The sequence below is a fragment of the Melospiza georgiana genome, chromosome 5 (genome assembly GCF_028018845.1).
Source record: "Melospiza georgiana isolate bMelGeo1 chromosome 5, bMelGeo1.pri, whole genome shotgun sequence".
In the NCBI taxonomy this organism is placed as follows: Eukaryota; Metazoa; Chordata; class Aves; order Passeriformes; family Passerellidae; genus Melospiza; species Melospiza georgiana.
In genome coordinates, this window is record NC_080434.1 from 30,825,563 (window position 1) to 30,850,014 (window position 24,452).

The following is a 24,452-nucleotide window of genomic DNA, read 5'->3' on the forward strand; positions in this document are numbered from 1 at the left end:
CCAGTGGTCAGATAGTTTTTCTGAGGCTCAAATACAGATACACTTTCCACCAGAAACTGACTTTTTAAACAGAAAACCTCTATCAGGAATAAAATTAATGAAATCTGTGCTACACAGCTGCAGAAATTCCATCAATAACCTTCAACAAAATTCATCATACTTGGTTTCATGAGAAATCTTGGAGCCAGTATGTTACGATTTCTTAAAAAACACAGCATACAAAAATTAGATTATCTGTCACTATCAGGTTATGAGACTCAAGTTTAAAAATATCTTTTTCACCACGGCCTAGCTTGGATACAACTGAAGTGATAGTATAATAGGAAAAACAGTGAAACTTGAAAAATACTTTCAAATGTAATTGTAAATCAAAATCTTACTTAAAAGATTTTGTGACTGAAGGAAATGTTTATGATATTGGACGTTTTAAGTACATACTGAATAAAGAATGGTTTACTCCCTAAAATGCCAACGGTTTTCAAGTTTTTAAAGCACAACCAGGCAAAGGAAATGCATGTGCAAAATTGTTTCTTAAATAAAATACAGAACCTTAATCAGAATGAGCCAAACGACAGATGCTTTTTATTTTAACAATAAAATATTTGCATGTGTTTTACAGCTTCTGAAAAACCATTTTCTTTAATCCTCCTAATTCATGGCAATGCAAAGAACCATCCTATGCTGGTAGCCGAATATCCTGAGGGATGTATTGTGGGAAACAGTAAAAGGAGAGTTTTCTTTCAGCAAAAAATAACAAGATACTATATTTGAAACCTATCAAAGATACAAAGCAGAAAGAAATATTTTTTATATTTTTGTATTTTCATTTCAGAAAGAGCCCTCTTCATGAAAGAAGACTTCAGTTACTTCCTTATAGTAGACTTCAACAAGACTTCAGTTACTTCCTTATAGTAAATCAATTCAAAAAAACTTTTAGTGCAGTACCAGATCATGTACAACACAGACAGATGGCCCCTTGAACAGCTATTTACAACAATGAAGTACTATTGATATCACTGCTCCGATCTAAAGGCTACTGAGGCTTATGAAAGACCCTCATTTAATGTCAATGAGTTTGCACCAGAGCCTGAATAGACATTCATCTGAAAAGCACTATTTTACTTTGACTGGGAAAAAAAACAGGTTGATGGGAAATTGCCACTACACCTCTCTATAAAGAGCTGACAAATGTCATTTCAAACATTTGGAGATACATTTCAGGTACCTCAGAAATGCTCAAAATGGGCTCTGTAGCACTAAAATCTTATACAGAATTCTAGGTCACTAGGGGTAACTGAAAGGTCTGATAACATGGCTAACAGAGGATTTAAGAACCTGGAAAAAAAGCCTTTAATAGAAAGTGTGCTTGTGTATACAAGAAAGCAGTGAGGGAAAGGAAAAGAAATGCTGAGATTATACTGTGAACACAGAAATTTCCAAGACAGCAAAAATTCAAACTGGTAAATCTGATGGACACAGCACTCACTAGTCAAAGCAGCTCAGATATAATGCTGCACAATAACTATTAAAAGTAATCAAACAAGCCAATTTTACTGCATCTTTATTAGCTGTGTGCATAAAGTGCTGCTCAATGCTTCCTTTGCAAGTAGCTCAGCCATGTCTGCCCACGGGACACACTTCACCTCACCCTGATGGTAAAACAAAAAAACCAATTAGCTACACATGATGCACCAAAACTGAACTACAATGACATCTGTGTCATGTCAGCTACAGGCAGCTTTGTACAACCACTCCCTTTTGCCTAGGAAACCCTAACTCTTGCTTGTAAGAAAATGAAGTCAGAAGCATCTGAAGGCAGCACAGACAAGAGTAACAGGAAGGCCTCAGCCAGACAGCACCCCCACAATAACCCAGAGCTCAACTCCCCAGCACAGGTGCTCCCAGCAGCCCCTGAGCCCCGCGGGGCTGAGATGCCTACCTAACACAGTGCCAATCTTATTGGTCAGGACAGAGTCAGTCTGATCCAGCCAGCCTCCACCACTGAGACCTTCCTTAAACTTAATAAGGATGGACTGATTGCTCAACAGGACCACGAGAATTCGCATGGCTGCCGTGACTGTGGTGGAATGAAGATGTTCTTCCATAAACATCATAATCCAATCAAAACCCAGTGTCTTGACCAGTTCTTCACAAGCCCTACGTGAAGGGAAAAATAAAAGTCACATTTTACAGCATTTAGTTTTCTACTACACAGCAAAAATCAATGTCCTCCACTGCAGGGAAAACCTTAAGAGCAAACTCTTAGTTAAGTTTGCTACAAACAAGTAATACCACTTATCAACTCTTTATATGAAACAGGTTACGTGCATTTGTTTAGAAGAAAGGAAGGACTAAATACAGCTCCTGGGACTAATTCCATTGCGTGAGATTTCTCCAATAGCTACTTTTCATAACAAATATGGAATTTAGAACTGAAATCATCTTGCTGAACAAGAAGTTTTCACATGACTTCTTAATGAACTGGTATTAAAAAATGAAGGAAGATTGTTTCTTTCTTTGTTTTTATTATGGGAAGAGTTACTTGGGAACATCTGAATGTGTTTTTTGCAATTTAAAGGGGCATTCTAGGGCCGATGATCTTAATGATAACCCCTACTGAAGCTTGTGGATCTCAACCAAATGAGAAGCTGATTATCCCACTTCTCTAAAATCAAAAGTTTTCTCTTGGACAGATTTTATTTTTCTATAGCCACACATGAAGTTGAGATAAAACAACAAAATTACAATGTATCCCATTTCTACTAGCATACCCAAGAGTAATTCAGTGACATCTGCAAAAATCATTCAACATTTCCTATAAAATTCAACTAGTGATTTGAAGGGTGGCTGTATAATTCTTCCCCTTGAAATAAAATATTATATCCTTTCTCTGCTTCAAGGGTTTTTTTGTACTTACTGTAAATTAACAGTTGTCTTTTCTTTAGATGTATACAGAAGTTTCAGAAGGATATCTAAAAGCCTGTTCCGCAGTAGAATAAGATTAGCTGAAACAAGTCCTCCAAAATCATCCTCTGTTCCTAAATATTGAATAAAACCAAACAAAAACAAAACAAAACAAAACAAAAAAAAAAAAAAAAAAAAGGCAAAATCATGATTTTGGAACTTGGGCATTTTAAAGGCTATTCATAAATTCCATACATAAGCAAATACAACCTGACCCCCCACTCAGGCTCCAAGGAAGCTGTGCTAAAATGCAAGCAGCCTGTAATATGGTGCTGAGAAGTGTCTGGTGCCTCCTCATCACTGTCCCACAGACTTCAGGCAGCTTGAACAACAGGTAAAAGAGAATCACAGCCTCTCAGACAATAATCTGAACTGAGGTGGTCACTATCTGTCACCCTTCCTTCCCATCCCTCCCTTCTCTCAAAACTGCAAGACATGGTAATTAAATAAACATTTTGCATTTTGAAAGCAGAGTGGTTTGGGGGGATGTGGAAATTGTAAGGAAGTGACCCTGATACTTCCCAAATCCCTCCAAGCCTAAGAAAGAGGGAGAAAAAAGCAACATATATAAAAATGAAGACAGATAAATAGAAAATTTCTGGACCATGGTTTTGTGCACAAGATACAGACATAAAGGATCTTCTATGGCAGAAACCCAGCAAAAGTGGTGAACTCCACTAGCCTAAAAATCTCATGCCTTTTGCCTCAAAAGTTTCTCTATTCATTTCTGCCACATCCTGAATTTCTCCCCAAGGTTCTTCAGTCCCCTATGTAGGCAAAATCCAGCTCAGGCTGCTGTTAGCATAGGGGAAAAAAACTGAAACAAAACTCATGGCCTGTAGTGGGAAGACCAATCTGGATCTCTCTCCAATACCCTCTTTTTCACTAAAAAGCTCAAATTTAATTATCTTTGAGACCACAAAGCCAAAACTATTCAGAAGGAACAGGTGAGGCACAGGAAGATAATGACTGGACCACGGAATGGTTTGGGCTGGAAGGAACCTTGAAGACCATCGAGTTCCTACCCCCCCTGCCACAGGCAGGGACACTTTCCAGTGGACTTCCTCTGTTTGCTCAGAGCCTCATCCAAAACCAAACCATCCAGGGATAGGGCATCCACACCTTCTCTGAGCAACTGGTACCAGTGCCTCACCACCCCCTCACAGTAAGGAATTTCTTCCATATATCCAACCTTAAACAACTCTCTTTCAGTTTGAAGTAATTCTCCATCACCCTATCACTACATGCTCTTGTGAAAAGTCCCTCTCCAGAATGTGCAGACTGCCCAAACCCTGGGTTTTGTGACACCAGACCAATATAACTAACTATTTGTGACACCAGACCAATATAACTAAAAGAAGAAATGTCTCTCTCACTTGTCCCTCTGTCCCAGTATATTCCCAAGAGATGTAGAAACAGAGGTTCTTTGGATAATCCTTCTATTTATTTGGCTGACATCCACTGTGGGACTAAAACATTTCTCTTCAGGGAGACAGATTGAAAATGCAATTGCACAAGGCAAATAAGGGTAGAAATGGTCTTAAATCAGTTCAATGTAGTTCAATGTAAGAATTATTGAAGGATGGTAACATTTCTTTTTTTGCCTAAAAAAAAGGCTACGAGGCAGTTGTAGCTAATTCTTTCACTTCTTTCACACCTGGAGGGCTGACACACCCAGCAACCACTTGTTTGGTTTTGTTTTTCCTTTTTCCACAAAGAAGCAGAGATACACAGCTGATTGGAGGGAGCAAGTGGAAGAAAGAGAACAAAACCATACAGTGTTAAATGAAGGAAATAAAAAAAGAAAGGATTTTGCTCTGCTTTGCACTCAATACTGAAAACTAAAGCCCCACTAACTGGCAGTCAGGTTATAACAATATTGTAACATTGGTCATGCCACTATTTATACATTTTTTTGTATTCAAGCTCAGAAGATACTATAATGTATTTTATTCTACTGCTTCTAAGTACTGCCAACACTTACCACTATCCAGCTTTTCTTCATTGTTTATTTCCATGACCACAAATTTCTCACAGACTGCAAACGTAGGTAAAGTGGAAGAGATGAACTGTCCAAACCTTGATGTATACAGAAAAAACATCACTCATTGATATGACAGATGCACTCTCATCTATCAATAATTCACCTTAAATATAAAACCATGACACCAACGACAGGGAGATACCCAAAAATGTCAGCTTCCTCACATCTGAAGATTGATAAAAATGGTCTTCATTTAAGGTCACTGGCCAAAACACAAATTAATTTGTAGTAATTAATAGAATACTTGCAGACAAGGTAAGGAGCCCTGAAAATACTAGGATTCAGGAAAGGGAACTGGGAGATACTGCTGAGTCCTAGTAAAAGGAACACCTCAAGTTAAAGGAGAGCAAAACATTATTTTCAACTCCTTACAGCTGAAAAATTAGTAGATCAAAACAGTGGTTACTCAACTCTGGAAGAACATTTATGCCTATAGCTTGAGGTTATGTAACACAGGGTCATGGCTTTCCATGACAAGACACTGATGTACCACTCCAAGAAAGGAGATGCAATATATTCCTCTTTCCTCTGCAGCTAACCTGAAATGGCCCCTAACTAGTGCAACTTCTCCCAAGTTATGCAACATTTTTCATTCTTTATTTCCATGAAGGAGAATAGAGAACACTGGTCTACAATCGATTCTGTAACCATTAAGCATAAAATGAATAGCTTTATTCTTGAATATTTTTTTCCCTGTATAATTAAAACAAAGACAGGAAAGATACTCATGTTGAGGCTTCTGATACCTTTGATTGTACTTAAAAGTAAGGAGCTGAAAACATGACTACGCATATGCAAAGAGCTCCTAAACCCCACAATATTTTATCCATTTCCATTATAATGAAATAAGAGATGAAAAAAATCAAGTTATCAAGGAGTTAAACTATTCTTAAAGCATTTCAAATACTCCTGTACATATGAATTGCAGTAACTAGTGTAATTTTCATCAGTCAGAATTAGTAGCACTATATCTGACATCCTTAAATACCTTTTTATACAGTGATGATTAAGAAAAAATCTGGAACTAAACCTTACATTCAAGACAGTAATCAAAACTGCATTTTAACCAGAATTATCTTCTTAGCCCATGTCAAATAATATTCAGTGGTATTCAGGAGGAATGCTTAGTGCTTTACATGAACAAAAGGGGCTGCTCAGCACCTTTACTTTTCACCAGTAGAACATTAAACCAGTTTGACCATCCAACCATGCTTGGTCAGATACAAATTGAAAATCATGTGCAAATCAAGGCTTCAATATATTGCTAATGTCTAGTTCAATCTAGTTCATAGAGAAAAAATAAAATCAGTACATGAGCATTCCATGTCACACAGTCCTCAGCAGTATGACCATGAAGTACTTTTGACCAAGGTAACAGAACCAAGAAAGACAAAATGATCCAGGTGTGGGCTACCTGAGTAGGTCATAGCTGCTGGGGAAGCCCTGAAGCAGAAAGCTCAGCACATTGCTAATGGCAGCAATAGTGGGCTGGGACAGGGACATATCTCGAAGAGTCAACAGCAGTCTTGGGATGAGCTGGAATTCCCTCATTAACTTTGCATTCTTTGCTGCTTCACTGGAAGAAGAAAAGAAATGAGATGGTTATTTTAAATTGGAGTATCCTCTAAATATCATCTAATCCTGTAAATCCCATTACCAGGCTTCCATCAGTTCATACCTTGACTCGGTGAGGAGTTCAATGAAGTGCTCAAATAATGACAGATGAAGCTCGTAGGGTGCATGAAGCCAGACCTGAAATACAGAAAAAACAGTATTTTTTTGTACACAAATCAACTTGTAGGTTAAAAACAAAATTAATAAATCAAAGGTTATGAAGGTATTAAAATCATTCATATACATGACTGTTTACCTGGGCGTGACAAACCACACATCAATTCAAAAAATATTCTCTGTAAGGGTACCGTGCTAAAAACTTATAAAGGGATATAGACAAAAGGTCACACACCTTTGTCTTTTTGCACAAACTTTAAACAGACAGTGCAATGACTCCAAAGGAGCTATTGCGATTTACAAGGCTGTGCTAAATTTATTTCGTCTAGGTGAAGGTTTATGTCTTCATAAAATTAACTTACTACCTTCCTCCAAGATTAAACTCAAGGTCTTCCCTGATTTTTTTTTTTACCTAGCATTCCCTGCATTTAAATTATTTAGATTCTTTACCAATACCCCCAAAGTATCAGTTGTTCAATCAATAGAAATAATAGAAGATATAAAAGCCAGAAAGCTCACAGTTACAGGTGCAAATCTTAAAATTGATTTGCTATTGAACAACTAATATTTGTGCTTTGATCAATAGCAAATAAATTTTGGTGTATAAAACTGGCTTAAATGAAAAGCTTTCTAGTTTTTGCTTTTCTCCTAATCTTATAATTTAAAATGATGAGAACAAATCTTTTAATTTCCCTGTTCTGCATGAGTAAGAACATCTAATTTATCCAAACTAAGTGATATGTTTGGGTCACTGATTTCTGAATAAAGTAAATAATTAAAACAATCAAAAAACTGAAAAAACAATAGCCAAAATCTCAGATTTTCTTCCTAAATAGGGTTTCCAGGGGTGCTTTGAAATACTCAAACAGACATCTAAAAAAAGGAAATGGTTAAGTCTATTAAGTTATTTGTGCAAAACTGACTTGCAATATTAAGTCAGCAACTTATGGCTGGCTTAGCAGTGGTAGTAGGGTTTTTACTTTCTTACTTTAATGTACATGAGTCAGAATTCTTTTAGTCAGTCTATGTCAGGCACAGATAATGCCAAAGGAACACATACCAAAGGGTAAGTTCTGGCAATCTTTTATCAGCCTCTACTGCATTAGCATTTCCCTCTGAAATTTGCTACTTACCTTACTTTAACACAACATTTAAGTATTTCATAGGTTATGCAAACAGAATTTTAACTCCCTTACTAATAGCCCAGCAGATGTATGATAAAATGATTTCCATGTGCTATGTTGAAAGTTTACCTTCTACTTTTATTTTCAGGGCACTTTTCATATGATATAAGTATCTTGATATATGTACTGCAGTAGAACACACAGGTGAAAAGAAATTAAGGAACAGAAAACTACAGAATGTTGACTTCTAAAACAACAAAAAGCAGAAACACCTGTGGCACCCATCCATTGTTTGTGCAGTGACTCAAGCCATTTCAGCAGGAAAAGTTAGCAATAATCCTGCTGCTCACCTGCTCCACTGTACTATATAAGAAACAGGATGTTCTCAGTATAACAGCCTAATTTGCTACTGTTCAATTTTTAAGGCACACTATCAGCATCTGACTTAATCACTATCCAGCATAATAATCACTCTTCTGTGCAGCTCTACATACTTCAAAATCACAGAGCAGGTCCTGGAAGGCAGCAGAGTTTGGGATAATGGATGTCTCGTGTCCACTGTCAACAGTTCCCACCAAGGAAAAGGTCAGGTGGAGGATGTGGCTGTTCAGAAGGGACCGCTTCTTCTTTAACAGCATTGCCAGCAGCTTGAACAAGTAAACAGAGAAGGAATTAGTCCTGTGAGCACACAGCAATGTTGTCTAAGCATGCTGGAGAACAGATGAAATGCCTGTGCCCCTTTTGAGAAGACCTTTAAAGTATGTCTGCTGGTTGATACTCTTGATGAAAGAGTTTGAAAGTGGCATTGCAGTTCATTACAAAAGTGGCATATCCAGGACACTCTCTAGCTCATAAAACATCTGTTTACACCACAGATAGCATCTAGGCCCAGAGGATTAGGGACACACACACTGCTCTCAGCTCGCTGGCAGTCAGTCAGTGTAAGACAGAACATCCTTAAGCAGTTATGTTGCTGGAAAGCAATCATGGACATGGCAGACAAATGGAGCAGGCCTAGAGCACTGTATGCTCAAATGAGAGGTATTCTGACACTGAAAAAAGTAACATAAATATGAATAAGCCTCTTTTTTTTCTTGCTATGCTTTGTTCCCCAGGCATGACTGCAATCCCCACTCTAACTTATAACCTGGGCTGGGAAAGAACCATTTGCCAGATTTACTGTTATAGTCTCTTTTCTTCTGAAGCAAACTTGTTTAAACACTCAACATTCTGGCCTGTTCAGCTTTACCATCCTCATTGAAACACTAAAAAACCACAGATTTCTGGGAATCTTCCTCAAACCACACTATTTGTTGATCTCAATACAAGTGGAATGTAAGGTCATTTGTGACGATCCACTGACCACTCATGATAAAAGAAGGACACTGTCTAGACTTGTTTGCTCACAGTAAGTCAAGGTCTGCACCAGGCTCTTTGGAATGATACATTTTGATATATCTGCATCAGTCACTAGCATTTCAAGGTTTGTAAATACACAGCCCAAACCACAGAACTTTCCATTTCAGTAAAGTAACCTCCATAAGAAACATAAAACACATTTCTCATGTGAAGACCTCTTTGAATCAGTGAACCAATCCTTCTGCATAAATGATTGCCTTTTCCCCATCCCAGTGGAGAATTATGTCTTCAGCTTGAAAGGAAACAGCACCACTAACTACAAAATCCATGCAGTCCCTTTAAAAGGATGCTTCTAGGAGTTCACTTGTTTGGGTTTTTTTTGTGTATCCTTATCCTCTCTCTTGCTGACACATCAGAGACACAAGCTCCTGGGCTTGCAGGGGTGTGTTCAAAACCACAAGAAAAGCCTCATTCAAATATGACAGTTGTGCTCTTCCGTGATGTTACTGAAGGCTCAGTTTCAGCAATGCAGCTAAATATGCACAACGGCTTAGCAAAAATCTTTTCACCCTCTCCTTTAAAAGACATTGTAAATAATTCATCTATGCTAATTAACCAAGACCTCAAGAAACTTTTAAAGAGAAACTTGGGTTACAACACAACAAGAGATTTCCATGGGAACTGTGATGACAAACAGTGAAATTCAATGCAATCAGCCTAGTCTGTTTTAAGACATTTCTAACATACCTGATAACCTTTGATTCTTTCCATCTCTTTGCTGGCCAGTGGATTGCTCTTTACCACACAGACCAAGGCTTTCACAGCTGCATACAACCCTTCCACATCTGATGCCATGGCTACAAGTCCCAAAATAGCAGCAGCCCCACCAATGTACTGAAGTGTAGTGGCAACAGGTTTGGGGACAAATGTTCTTACTCCTGAGCACAGACAGAGAGAATGAATTAATATATATTCAAATCAAATTTTTGCAGGAAATAATTGCGAAAATGTGAAAGCAATTTTCATTTTAGCATTACTTGAATTAGAAAAAGAATGTTACTAGAAGAATTATGACACCTTAGAAGAGAAAGCAAAGGAAATATATAACAATAGTTTATGACCTAAGGTAAAGTAATTGAATATATTTTCATATTAATGAATCATAAACTGAAACAAGCATCCATGCCCATGTAAGCAAAAAAAAGATAATAGTAAATCCATAAAAAATAAAAATGTTCAATAAATACAATGCACCATTAACATTCATCAATCACATAATTTATTATCTAGACCTAAGTTCTTAATGACAAGTAATTAATAACTTTAAAGCATAATAATTCTTAAGTGCTCAACTCACCCAAATACCCTATCAAAGCTGCCCCAATGGAGCGTGCTGGTCCATTCAAATGTCCTGCTGAGTTATGTAGCAGCTTCACAGGTGTGGCATTTTCATGAGAAGAAATTGCCAGCTGAAGAAAACAAGAAAAAACAGCAGGGGTTGAAGGGAAGAGGTTAATTCTATGCAAGCCTAAAATTCATAACTTACAAATTTTCCTACTGTGATCAGGAGTAACATAAAACAAACCCAGATTAAGCCTTTCCTTTCAAGAGAGATGCTCCATCCCACTGAGCATCTTGGTGGTCTTCCCTGGATTCACTCCAACAGGTCCATGACTTTCTTGTGCTGGGGACCCCAGAGCTGGATGCAGCACTGCAGGTGGGCTCTCACCAGAGCAGAGGGGCAGAATCCCCTCCCTCCCTGCTGCCCACGGTGCTTTGGATGCAGCCCAGGACACATCTGGCTTTCTGGGCTGTGAATGCTCATGGCTCATGTCCAGCCCCCCCTTCCACCAGCACCTCCAAGTTCCTCTCAGCAGGACTGCCCTCAGCCTGCTCATCCCCAGCCTAGATTGATACCAGGGATTGCCCTGACCCAGGTGCAGCATCTTGTACTCGGTGTTGTTAAACCTCATGATCTTCCAATTGGCTCACTTCTATGGGCCTGCCCAGCCCTGGAACTCATCCAGATCCCATTGGATGGAATCCTGTCCTTGAAGTGTGTCAATAGCACCACTCAGCTTAGTTTCATCAGTGAATGTGCTGAGGGTGCACTTGATCCCTCTCTGTCATTAATGAAGGCATTAAATAATACTGGCCCCCACACGGACTCCTGAGGGACAGCACTTTGTCACCAATTTCCATTGGGACTCTAAGCCATTGACCATTACCCAGCACATGCAACTGTCCAACCACTTTCTCATACATCTTAACAGCCCACCAACTGAATCCATATTTCTCCAATTTCGAGAGAAAGATGTAGTGGGGGACTATGTCAAAGGCTTTACAGCAGTGCAGATAAACCACATCTGTAACCCTCCCCTTATCCACTGATGCAGTCATCCCATCATAGAAGGCCCCACAGAAGGCCATCTAGTGCCTAGAGAAGCTGTGAGTTCTCAGTCCCTGGAAGCATTCAAGGTCAGGCTGGAATACATTTTGAGCAACATGACACAGTGAAAGGTGTCCTTGCCCACAGGAGGGGGATCGGACTAGATTGTTCCTGGCTGCATTGAGCAAATTGTCTTGAAGTAAGTTAAAAGAAAGGAAAAAGTCATACACATTTACTGCTTGACTTCCCAACATACCTGCTTGGCAATAGCTTTACTATCCAACTTGTTGTAAACTTTCCTTATTTTTGCCACTGTAAATGAAGAAACTGACAGTGCATAGAGACCAAAGGAGACCTTTTCTTCTGGAACCAAAGACACCGGTGATGGATTGATTCCTTCAGACTTTGAATCTTTACCTTAAAGACAAAACAGAAGTTCCCTTCATTAATGGCACTGTTTTTCTTTCAATTTGAACAGTAAAACCTTAAGCAACTTATACTGCAGAATAGGTATAAAAAAAAAGATTTTGCAAATAGCTGAGATGTGATACTGTCCCACCTAAAGGCTGTAAACTTCCCTTCTCTTCTGAAGGAAAACAAAGCAAGCAAAAGGCAGAGAAGCATTTGGTAAATCTGCATCTTTGCCTGTGACAACTGGTTTTTTATTACAGTTTGATAGGAAAGCTGCCTTGGAATGGTATGAGAGACACAAGATTCAAATAGAATATATAACCATATCTTTAAATTTTTGTATCCTTTCTGATTTCACTTTCTACAGATAAATATTGCATACAGTATGAATAATGACTTTTCTAACTGGTTTAAAACCAAAGTGAGTAATACAAATACTACTACTATATCTCAGCACAAGAATTTGGATTCCTATCATCCTCTTCAACAGCAGTTACTAATCCTCTTCCTGTGAAGAGCAAGCTTTTCCTCCCTTCTCCTGCATACTCTCTCACCTCTTCAGTACGCACACAAGAATTCCAGCCCAGCCAGCCGAAGTTACCAGGTGCCACCTGACCTGTACTTACATGGAACATAAACCGCTTGGAAGCTCCCGACGTAATTGGGTCCCAGCTCGTAAATGGTGCTGACCCCTGGGGCAGGCAGCACTTCCTCCAGGAAGTGTGTGGGGCCCAGGCGCCACACCAGGGAGGAGAGCTGGCGCTGGGCGGGCGGCGTGCCGATGTACGCGTACACCGTGCTGACCACGGGCGGGTTGGCAGAGCCAGAGCCACTGGGGCTGCTGTGGATGTAGTGAAGCTGCGAGGGAACAAAGCACAGGCGAGTTAGTGAGGGAGCAAGGGTACCGTGACAAAATCAGAAATTTTGTCCAAAAATTGTTCTGCAAGCCAGGGGAGGTACCAAATGATTGCTATGTAACACAGGGTATTCTGACACTGTACTGAACTAGACAGTGAAGAACATTAAACAGAAAAGAAATGTGAAGACCAAAAGTGGCTATCAAAAGATGAAGATGTGTATGGAAACACAGGAAAACATGATAATTCTGTGCCTTAAGAAGCTGTATCTTGATTCTAAAGGCATGGTGCTCAAAGTAGTGTTGTTTCTCCTTCCCAGCCTTTGGAAATTAAATCATTTCAAGGTAAAGTGCAAATGTGAAGAACTAAATTCAGCAAGACTTTTCAAATGGTTAAACAAATACACGAGTAAGGTCCTGACCAATATATAAAGATAATAACAACCTCACAGGCTTTTTTCTATTTACATTGTAAAAATTCTGTTAGTAGCTATTAAATGTAGTCATGAGCAGCCAGAGAGATGGCCAGAGAGACACTCATGTGTTACAGCTGTCAGCATAATATAATGTAGTCCTCCTCTTGCAAAAGGAATACTGGGAGGTAAACTTTGGAAGTCAACGTGCTGTTTTACCTACAGCCGCATGATAACACTAGCTAGTTTAAACTCCACACTAGGTTATGATTTATACCTTAAAGCCCACACCTGCCAGTTGTCAAATGATGTTTGGACATCTGTTACAGCTTGGGAATATTTTGTGCTCAGTGGACAGGCGAGCAGTTTCTTCCACCTAACAATGAGGTATTGATCTTTGTAAATAAATGTGGTGTTTGCTTGTTGTTTTTTGTTTTGTTGCTTGGGTTGGGTTTTTTTTCTGTTCTGTTGGGGGTGACCACCTTGTGGACAGGGTGGTTATTTTGCACTTTTTTCTTGTGAGATTTTTTTATTGCACAGAGAAAAAAAATAACTCAAAATGAGAAGTGAAAAATTTATTTTACCTTAACAGTGTTAACAAGCTGTCCATCGAGGTAGAGTGCAGCTGTGCTGTTCTTCAGCATGCCTTTACTCATGACCAGAACTAGGTGATGCCACTGGCCTTCCACAATGAGGTCACCGCAGCGGAAACGGGCACAACAGGGAAGAATTTCATAAAATGATGATTCCTCACTGAAGTCATCAACTAAAAGAAAAGCACCAGTTAGTGGGCACCAGCAGAAATGTTACAAGAGCTTAAAAATCTCAGGATATATTCAGACTTTTGACAATTGTATTTTACTTCTCACCTTCTCCCCTCCCTTCAAAATTTCAGCTGGAATTACTAGTTGGCTCAAGTTTTTACTTTCTCTTGCAGCCATGCAAGTCACAGAAAGATCTTCTGTTGTTTTCCTAAAGAATTTTCTACAGTAGCAGTCACCAAGAACCAACAGATGTGTCCCCAAACCCACAGAGCTATTTTTCACTTTTCTCACACTGTGGAGAGGATGATACCCATACTCACAGACTTTTTATTCCCACTTTTGCATCACAAAAATGACCCTTGCTCTACTTAAAAGCTGTTCCAAAAGAAAGAAAAAAAAAATTCCCCAAAACCCAGGGAATGTTTCAACCATGAACTTTTCAGATCTCTCTTCACTCTTTCATACTGAAGGAAAAGAAACCATTAATGCTCTTACCACAAGAACTGCCTGCACAGGGAGAACACTCATTTCTTTAGAAACAGCACAAGGAAAATGTTAAAAGCAGAGTATTTAGAACTAAGGTTCAGATACAGAAATAATCTCAAGTTCTTTTTCTTGGCCAAACATCTCTAAGCACAATTCTTGCTCTCAATAAGGGTCCTTAAATCACCCCATTTATTCTTACAAGAGACTGTCAGCACTTTCAATCCCTGTATTGTGCACAGCACTTCCAGTCTCAGTTCTTCAGGTCCACACCTGCTCAGCACTCAACAGTACACCACCGACTATGATTTAGACACAACAGGGTAGAATTTGAGTGAAGCAAAGTGTCCTGGTTGAAGTAAAAAACAGTCTTTATATTCAGAAACCTTCATATCTTCTCTTACAAAGCCTTTTCAAATCCCATCTCTTTCAGGGAGTTTGATTATAGGTGCACACTAAACTAAAACATATGAACTATAGCTTCAGTGCAGCTAAAACAGTTAGTGTGAAGATAAACTTGCTTCATTCCCTAAGAATTTGGTCCTCTGAGAAAGAAAGCACTGTCAGTATCTTGGTAATTTAGGCGGTTTAATTCCTACTTTACACTATGGGTTTTCAACTCCCAAGTTTCAGGTTTTGAACTTGACTTCTACTAAGAGAGAGTGCTGCAGTTAATGATGTGAATGTCTGCTTACAGATTATTCCTTACTTTCATGGTAACAGTCTGCTTAGTTGCTTGTGAGAGTTTTTTTTAATAACAACAATTGTACAAATTCTTTATTAGTGCTGCCTACTCAGAAGTAAAGAACAGGAACAGTTTTTGACATCCATTTGGGCTGGTCAATGAAGAGCTAAGCCTGAAACACATGCAGAAGGCTGCCTGCTCCTCTCAGCTCCTCCACAGATTCAGTGTGCAAGAGCCTGTCAGAACCAACCACTTTTGGAGGCTCTGATGGAGGACAAGGCTGGAGACAGCTCATCCTCAAGCCCCTGAGTGCACTGATAGCTCTCTAGCAAATTTATTGATATCACCAGCTTCACTTAGATCTTCACTACACCTCCTGTAATTCCTCCTTTGGTCACAAATACTGAATGGAGATATAAACTGCTTCTGAAAACTGACCACAGCATTAGAACATAAAGTGAATGACTGCTTGCCTTCAAAAATCCCTCCAGTACTGGGACAATCCAGACTGAAAAAGCCTTCAACCTATTTAGTTTACTATTATTTAGATTACTATTTCCAAACTTAGTTTACTATTATTTAGTTTACTATTTCCAAACTTCTTCAAAGCAAAGACAGTTAAAATTTGCACATCAAGGCCTCAAAAGATGATGTCTAAAATGAATGACGCAATATAAATCAAAGGCAAAACCTTTCAAAATCAATGATGTAAAATCCCTCCCTTGAATACTTATTACCTGGGGTTTTGGCAAAATTTTTTCTTTTATATACAGAAATCAAACCTTCTTTGGAAATTATAAAAGCTCCATAAATTAATGTTTACAGTTTGCTTTTTTCCATTGTCAAAAAATAAAACTGGTGAAGCAACAATGAAAGTTCCAGCACACAATTCTTCTGGATACTGGGTTTAAAGTAAACTTGCTGTTGCATCCCTATAATACTGTCAGCATTAGCTGATGATGTGGCACAACTCCTACCATAATTCTGAAGCAATTCTTCTTTAGTTGAAACAATCAGTGAGCGGTCCTTTGCCGAGAGGACAATGGCAAGGCAGACATAATGCTGCTCCGAGGAGTTGGCGCGCCGCACTACGGTGAGGAGTCTCACAGGGTGGTTATTGGGAGGTGTACTAAAATGTTCAATGCAAAACCAAGTTGAATAGCTTAAACCAGATGGCGGTGGGAAAAACCTTTCACCTAAAAATAAAAAGAAGCCCATTACATAGCTGCAGTTAGGATACCTACTTGATCCTGTTCCTGTTTTCATATCAGCTCAGCTAATACTAGCTGTGTTTTCTCAGATGCTGGAGAAGCCCCTGTTAAGGGAATATCTGTCTACCACATACATCTAACTCCACCTGATATCCCAGGATGCTCCCACTAATTCTATCTTACTGCAGTAAGCCTTCACCTTAGTTTTTGGACTTAACAACTTGTTTAGACTTAGCAACTAAGTGACCATGTTCAATTAATCCCACAGCTTTTAATTAAGTATTCCAGTTCCGGAAGGGTGAATAATCCACAACAACATGCAAAAGCAATGGCAAACAATTTAGATGGGGCTTTTGTGATGGTGTGTGCAACTACACCTTTAATAAATGCAGTCAAGGATTCAGCAGAACAAAGTCACAAGTACAGCATTACAATTCATTCCACATTTCCTATGTGCTCTACATACTACGACCTCCACTTTTTCTTAATGCATCTGGCTTATTACTCAAACATGTTGGTTGATAACAATTTAGCCTTCTACTTTAAGCTTTGCATTTTAAAGCAATCACACATTTATATTTTATATTGCTTTTCACTGTCTTGGGGGCAACAGAAACACATTAAAAAAAAAGACACAAGAAGTTCCTGATTGTGGGTGCACAGTGTCCAACACCATACTATCAGTTCATGGCTAACCAAGAAGTCTAAGAGAACTAAACATCAGACACAAAACACTCTTTGTTACCAGTCATACTGGATACTCACCAGTTCCAATTCCGCTCACAACGGCACCATCAACAAGTCCTGTAGTAACAGCATTATTTGTAGGTGCATTGTGGGGAGCCAGACTTGGCAAGAACAGGCAGCTGTTAAACACAAGACCAGTAACACATTGGAGTTTATGGAAGTCAGCGTAAATGGAGTTCAATACAAACAAAACATGGCTTAGGAAAACATACCATAAGCACACATGCTTTGTGGCTTATGCAGTAATGAAAAATAGGAATTAATTCTCCAGATTGCTTATTGTGAGTCTAAATTATCTCTGGCACAAAGAACTTAGGCAGTGTAAGCCTCTGGTGTGAAGGTATAGAGTCATGCCCACGTGGCTCCATAGCCTAAGATGTTCCCTTGCGGGCACCTGCATCTTGCAGCAGCCTTTGAGTTGCTCTGAACTTTCTAAAGAGACTGGATCAGCTAAATAGTGAAAGGATCTGGCAACTGCAGACAATGGCATTCCTATCTTAAGAAAGTATGTTCTCAAATTAACATCATATTCCTCCAACTTAACTATGTTTGGTCCTTACAAGAGCCTCTGATGCTGTGGACACAATGGAAATCAATATAAGGAAAAAAGTTATTAATTTTTTTTATTTTAATTTATTATAGAAGCCTTCTTAGTTGACTTGCTGAAACTACAAGAAGTCACAACTGCATTATGTGAGTTACTTCTGGACATGTTACCTGTACCCACAAATCTCCTGAAGCAAACACAATGAAAATTAATTTTGCCAGCCTATCTCAAGTTCTTAGGTCCAGACAATTTTCTTTTCTTCTCTCTTATGAAGGATGTAGAACACAGATTAGAGTAACATTTGTTTACTAAAAAAATAAGTCTGTCCCTGACTGTATTGGATATTAAGGCTAGATGGAAAATGGAAGCTACATCCTTGCTTTACAGAGCTGAAAAGAGAATGCAGACAGCAGCAGAGCTCCCAAGTATTCAAGTTTTCTGTTCCATTTTTATAACCAAAATTTTCCTTAAACAGATGTTGAGAATGGTGTCATGCTTTCATCTTCTGAATAGTTAAATCATATTACATGATCCTCAAAAAAGTGCTTCACTCAGCAGGTGTTTAATTAGAGAGAGAAAAACAAGTAAGTGGTGCTAAAAGAAAAAAATTAGCTAAGCATGATATCCAGGCTATGCCTCCAGTTAGTAATACTAAGTTTCTTTCAGTTCTCTGAACTCATCGTAGCTGCCTTGTCTGCTTTATTTGTATTTCTGATGCAATTTCACATTTTCATGTTTTTCAGCAATTTTAAGTGGGTCTCAGAATACCTGTGCCATCCAAATGTCATACATAAATGACAGCAACCCTTCAAGGGTATGTTTGGCAGTCCTTTGTTGTGAAACTCAGAACTGAGTGGGTCCCACCAATGACACTTTTTTTCACTTTCACACATGGCAAGCAAGCATTTTTTATCAAGATATTAATGAATGAGAAAGTGGAAATTTATGTGACTCTAAGCATTCCTTTCTCCTCTTTAAAGAGTTCATTTGTTCCTTACTTGCCAACAGTCTATTAAAATTTAAAAGCATTCCTTTGGGAAAGCAGGAAGTAAGCAAACACTGCACTGTGCCCCACGCCACATGAGAGCACAGCAGAACCTTACCCAAACCCTTCCAGAGATGTGTCAAACTCGATGAAGGCCGGTGTCACCGATGATCCGTGAAGCCTGATATCATGTGGGGTTGTCATGGAGACCAAGCACTTGACTCTGGTCAGGGGCACTGTGCTCCCTTCTGCTGGCTTGAGCAGGCTCTTGCTTATCCGGTAGCGGCTGTCCTCGTGCGCACCGAAGACGCTGTCAGGACCCAGACCCTCCATGGAGGTGACCATGCTATCTGCAGGAGAAGCCAAGAAACAACACAGCATTGCAATACAGCTTTGCAAAAGGGAGGCATTTTCAGGCTGTTTATTTGGACCTTTCAAGTCTGGTGGAATAGCTAAAGTGTCCACAGATTGTCAGCTAGTTCAGCCTCTCATAAGATAACGAGCTGGGCAGCATTGCTTTGATTATAAAAATGCTCAACCAAGGCAATAAGATGGACATCTTGCACAAAATGCCAAGGAAAGTTTGTGGTAAAGCCAAGAGGCCCTCCCCATTATCACATGTCAGCACAGTGTCCTTTTTGCAGAGGCTCCTCTTCAGATGCATTTCTGCTACCTGACTTAACAAGCCGGGAAAACTCTGATTTGTGCTTTTTCAGATGCAGTCTCAGAGCTCTTAGTGAACAGAAAGTAAATTTAGATTAGGCAATTTAACATAACTTGTGGTACTCAGGAGGTAGCTTTGCATTCTCTTTCCTAGGCCAAAAACTTTCTAGTCTCACATTTTTATTGTTCTCATTGTTTATTTTTCCCGGTGACAATACTCTAATGCAAATATATATATATATATATATAAAAATAAATAAAACACTGGCCAAGAGATAAATTGAATCTCTTATTCTCCCTTCTTTTAAAATCTACTGAACGTGATAATATACCATGAATTCAGTTAATTTATTTTGCTTATTTATTTCATGATTTAATGCTTATTCAGTATCATCTAAGATACTTTCTAGTTTAAGTATTTCAAAAATTTCAACTAAGGTATTTTTAATGATATGTTACAGCCAGCCATACAATGACCAAGTTGACACACAGAAATAAATATTTTGTGCTTTGGAAACTTTACAACAATTTCTTTGTATTATAATTTACTGAGATTCTCCTATACTACATGAATAGGCATTCCCAAGCTCTACAACTCATGGATAATAATAGGGGATTAAGCAGTTATTTTATCTGACACCTGACTGAACCCATGGGAGATACCACACAGATATAATGATTTGCTATGTACACATGAAAGTAGCTGAGAAAAAATAATGTTAACTAACTACAAATGCAGGACCTACTCAAGACTTAAAAACAAACTATTACCATATTTAACAGTTACTTCCTAAAATAAAAAATCTGTAATAATCTTTGCTGGATATATATTCAATATAAGAACTACATTCCCTCTGGTTTTAGAACTTTTCCAGTCTGACTGTGCTGATGATTTCACATTCATACAAAGCGGGGGTAAAGTTGGGTTGCTATGAATACTTATCTAAAAATTTTAAATAGGTATGCAACTGGGGCACATGAGCAAAACATTATTTACACACATTTTTAGCACTTCAGCACCTACTTCTCATTTCTGGTTCAAAACTCAGTGAGCTGGGTTTGTGCACTCGGTACTGTTTCAACAGCTTTTTGTCCCAGGCTCCGCAATTCAAAGGATTTCCCAAGCGTAAAAATTCCCTAAGAAAGAGAAAAAAACATTGGAAGTATTTTTCTCTACTTCTTTGCCTATAGTGGCACCAAATCTAATAGCACTTTTAAAAAAAGACAGTAATTGCTTGCCATAAACATATCTTTTAACTAAGAAAATTATCCAATGCATAATTATGATCCATAACATATTTGTTCAATTCAAAACAATTTAATTTTGGAGCACATGCTCTCAAAAGTTAATACTATTTTGAATAATCAAGCACTTTTGATAAAGTAATTTTTTCATAAAATAAAGCAATTTTGATAACTCCCTTCTCATCATTTGAAAGGAGGCTGCTGCATTCTGCAGGAGAACATCAGGACATTTGATGATGCATGTTCAGCAAGGGGACTCTTCATGAGAGGCAGATCATAGACAGAAGTAAGCGACTTCAGAATTGTTTTACCAGTGTGTCCTATTTGGTTGGGGGAATCATTTCACAGCTATCAACACCTGTATCTCTAGATAACTACACTATCTCACTATTGAGCTACCCAGGCTATCAGTGTCTCTGCTTAGAGACACTGATAATGTAATGTGACTATGAGCTAAAGGGCTCCTTGCAGAATCCCTTCTGACACAGCTACATGCCACTGAGGGGAACCCAGCAGCTGTCCTGGCTACAGGTCAGCCAGCCAGTGATCCATAGGAAATAATACAATTACATTCCCTCCTACAGCTGAGATCACAGAACCCCAGGACAGTTTGGGTTGGAAGGGACCTTTAAAGGTCATTTGGTCTAAGCCCTCTGCTGTGGGCTGGTACTGCTTTCACTTACACTAGGTTGTTCAAAGCCCTGTCTAACCTGACCTTGAACAACTCCAGTGATGGGACATTCACAACTTCTCTGGACAACCTCTTCCAGTGTCTCAGCTCCTTCACCATAAAAAAGGTCTTCCTCAAGTCTAATTTAAATCCAGCCTCTTGCACTTTAAAACCTGTAGCACTGCTCCTGTCACTACAGGCCCTGGTAAAAAGTCTCCCTGTCAAGAGACAACCTATTTGATGAGAAAAAATGGGATATTGTGCTAGCTCTACCACATCAGGTCCGTAAGGCTCTCTACCACTGCCAGCCATTTACAGAGAGCCAGGGACAGTGCAGGCTGCAGGCCTCAGTCCAAGTGAACTTCAGGGCTATCCTGACCTCAACACCATGGGCTGCAGAGCCTGGGAGGCCAGCCTTTCAAACATCCTTTGGAGTGGAGGATGCAAGGAGTGGTCCTCATCTGCCAGAGCAGCACTGCATCTTTGCAGAAGTCGTGCATGGAGCCCAGCTTCACACATGACCTGCTGGTTTCTCTCTGTGTGCACCAGAGACTGCAGGATGTTGGCCACTGCCAGCTGCAGATCCAGCGCATGCTGTAAAAGAGAACAGCACAGGGCTTGAGAAAGTGCAAACTGAGGAGGAAAATAGAAGAAAGGCTTTATACATAATAATAGAAAAGAAACTACCATTAGCAATAAATACAGAAAATTTACTATACTTAAATATACATGCATGCTCTTGTGTGTTTTCAGGGTGTGTGTGCGTGCACATGTCTGTGTGAAGAAACACTCTGCACAAAAAAGGGTAATTAGTTAGACAAAGGATTAGCAGAACTATGATCAAGAAAAATAATTCAGGTAAGAATGGTTAAACTAACCTCTACTTTTCACCAGCAAAGAGAGCCAGCTTAGAGAGAACTAGAAACTATTATTTTTGTGACTATTAAGCTATTCCTAGTAACTTAGAAACATAATCATTTAGGTTGGAAAAGACCTTTCAGATCACTGAGTTGAACTTTTAACCCAGCATAGCCTAGCCCACCACTAAATCATCTTCCCAAGTGCCACATCTACATGTCTTTTAAAGACTTCCATGCCTGGTGACTCAAACAGTGCCCTAGGCAGCCCATTCAAGTGCTTAACAACCTTTTTGGTGAAGAAGTTTTTCCTAATATCCAACCTAAACTTCCCCTGGCACAACTTGATGCCATTTCCTCTCAGCCTATCACTTGTTTGACTTGTTGGGACGGCCCCTCCCCTTGCTATAACCTACTTTCAGGTAGTTTTAGAGAGGGGTAAGGAACCTCCTTGAGCTTCTTTTCTGCAGGCTAAAACTCCCAGCACCCTCAGTTACTCCTCTCAGGACTTGTGCTCCAGACCCTTCCTCAGCTCCTCTGCTTTTCTCTGGACAGGGTCCAGCACCTCAACGTCTTCCCTGTAGTGAGGGGTCCAGAGCTGGACACAGGATCTGGGGTGCGGGCTCAGCAGTACCAAGCATGATCACTGCCCTGCTCCTTCTGGCCACACTTGCTGATACAGGCCAGGATGCCATTGCCCTTGTCGGCCACCTGGGCACAGCTGGCTCATACTGCAGACCAGCATTCCCAGGTCTTTTCCAGTCACTCCAGCCTGTAGCACTGCCTGGGATGTTGCAACCCAAGAGCAGGGCTCAGCACTTGGCAATCTCACACAACTGCTCTTAGCCCATCAATCCAGCCTGCCCAGATTCCTCTGCAGAGCCTTCCTGCCCTCCAGCAGATCAGCACTCTGGTTGAACTTGGTGCCATCCACAAACTGACTGAGGGTGTACCTGATTCCCTGGTCCAGATCAATACAGACAACTAAACAGATCTGGTCCAGCCCTGGGGAACACCATTGGTGACCGTCATTGGTGGTGAATGGTGTAACTCCATTCACCACCACTCTGGGCCTGGCCACCCAGCCAGTTTTAACCTGGCAGAGTCTCCACACACTCAAGCCACGACCAGCCAGTTTCTCCAGGAGAATGCAGTGGCAAACAGTGTCAGAAGCTTTACTAATGTCCAGGTAAACAACATCCACAGCCTTTCCCTCATCAACCAACAGGGTCACCTTGTCACAGGAGACCAGGTTAGTTAAGCAGGACCTGCCTTTCATAAAGCCATGCTGGCTGGGCCTGATTTCACAACTGTTCTGTACGTACTGCAGCACGGGAGGTGTAATGATCTGCTCCACAGCCTTCCCCAGCACTGGGGTCAGACTGAGGGGCCTGTGGGTCCCCTGATCTTCCAGGCCAGTCTTGTAGATGGGCATCACATTGACTAAACTCCAGCCAGCTGTAATCTTCCTGATTAGCCAGGACTGCTGGTAAATAATGGAAAGTGGCTCAGTGAGCACTTCCACCAGCTTCCTCAGCACCCTTGGGCAGAATCCATCAGCCCCAAAGATTTGTGAGTGTTTAACTTGTGTATCAGGTTGCTAACTAGCTTCCCCGTGGATTATATGGGCTTCATTCTGCTCCCCACCACCACCATAACCTCTAAAAAACTAAAGATGTATGCAACACAACTGTCAAATTTATGTCATGAAGGCAGAAAGTTACCACACTCATGACCAGTAGAGACCAAGAAAGAAGAATCCAGTAATTCATGCAAGCTTTCAGAACTTTTTTTTTTTTAATAAAAAGTATTTTTCAGGGAAGACATCTCAAACAAAAAATCCATAAGCAACTTCCAAAACTGTCCAACAAATCCTTCATATACAAAGACACTTTAGGCTGGGAATTGTACAAAGCAGTCAGTATAACTTAGAACTAGAACATATTTACAACTTTAAACTTTAACTAGAACAACTTTAGAACTAGAACATATTCTAGCTCCTTCAGTGTGCATAGCCCAAGATATGATGTTCAGTCCTGTGTCCTCACAGTATACATTAATACCTGATAAATCAGGGAAAACATGAATTAATCACAGTGCTTGGAAACTTACCTGATGGCCACTTCAGACCTTTCTTTAAACTTACATTACTAACAAGAGTTTGAAAGAGATAAACAGAAGAAAGCCCATGAAACAAAGCAATTTCTTTCAGATCTCTATGCCACCAGTTATACAACTCAATCTGTGAAATATATTAGTTTTTCACTACAAAATGAGAGGACATCACCAGCTTTCCTATTTCCC

The 24,452-nt window shown here is 39.7% G+C and overlaps 1 protein-coding gene across 8 annotated transcripts in view; it reads right to left on the reverse strand.

Annotated features, from left to right (window-relative positions):
* Window positions 1-24,452, reverse strand: part of WDFY3 (WD repeat and FYVE domain containing 3) — a 151,576-nt gene that overhangs the window by 36,849 nt on the left and 90,275 nt on the right. For all 8 annotated transcript variants that reach the window (XM_058025323.1, XM_058025321.1, XM_058025320.1 and 5 more), the window contains 16 exons: window positions 21,671-21,885; window positions 20,401-20,513; window positions 18,832-19,063; window positions 17,200-17,300; window positions 16,201-16,419; window positions 13,876-14,057; window positions 12,649-12,880; window positions 11,868-12,028; window positions 10,580-10,691; window positions 9,970-10,160; window positions 8,358-8,510; window positions 6,687-6,760; window positions 6,423-6,584; window positions 4,949-5,043; window positions 2,918-3,038; window positions 1,940-2,157 (listed from right to left, as the gene is read on the reverse strand). In XM_058025323.1, coding sequence (XP_057881306.1) covers window positions 1,940-2,157; window positions 2,918-3,038; window positions 4,949-5,043; window positions 6,423-6,584; window positions 6,687-6,760; window positions 8,358-8,510; window positions 9,970-10,160; window positions 10,580-10,691; window positions 11,868-12,028; window positions 12,649-12,880; window positions 13,876-14,057; window positions 16,201-16,419; window positions 17,200-17,300; window positions 18,832-19,063; window positions 20,401-20,513; window positions 21,671-21,885 — 2,581 coding nt within the window. The remainder of the gene's footprint in view (window positions 1-1,939; window positions 2,158-2,917; window positions 3,039-4,948; window positions 5,044-6,422; window positions 6,585-6,686; window positions 6,761-8,357; window positions 8,511-9,969; window positions 10,161-10,579; window positions 10,692-11,867; window positions 12,029-12,648; window positions 12,881-13,875; window positions 14,058-16,200; window positions 16,420-17,199; window positions 17,301-18,831; window positions 19,064-20,400; window positions 20,514-21,670; window positions 21,886-24,452) is intronic.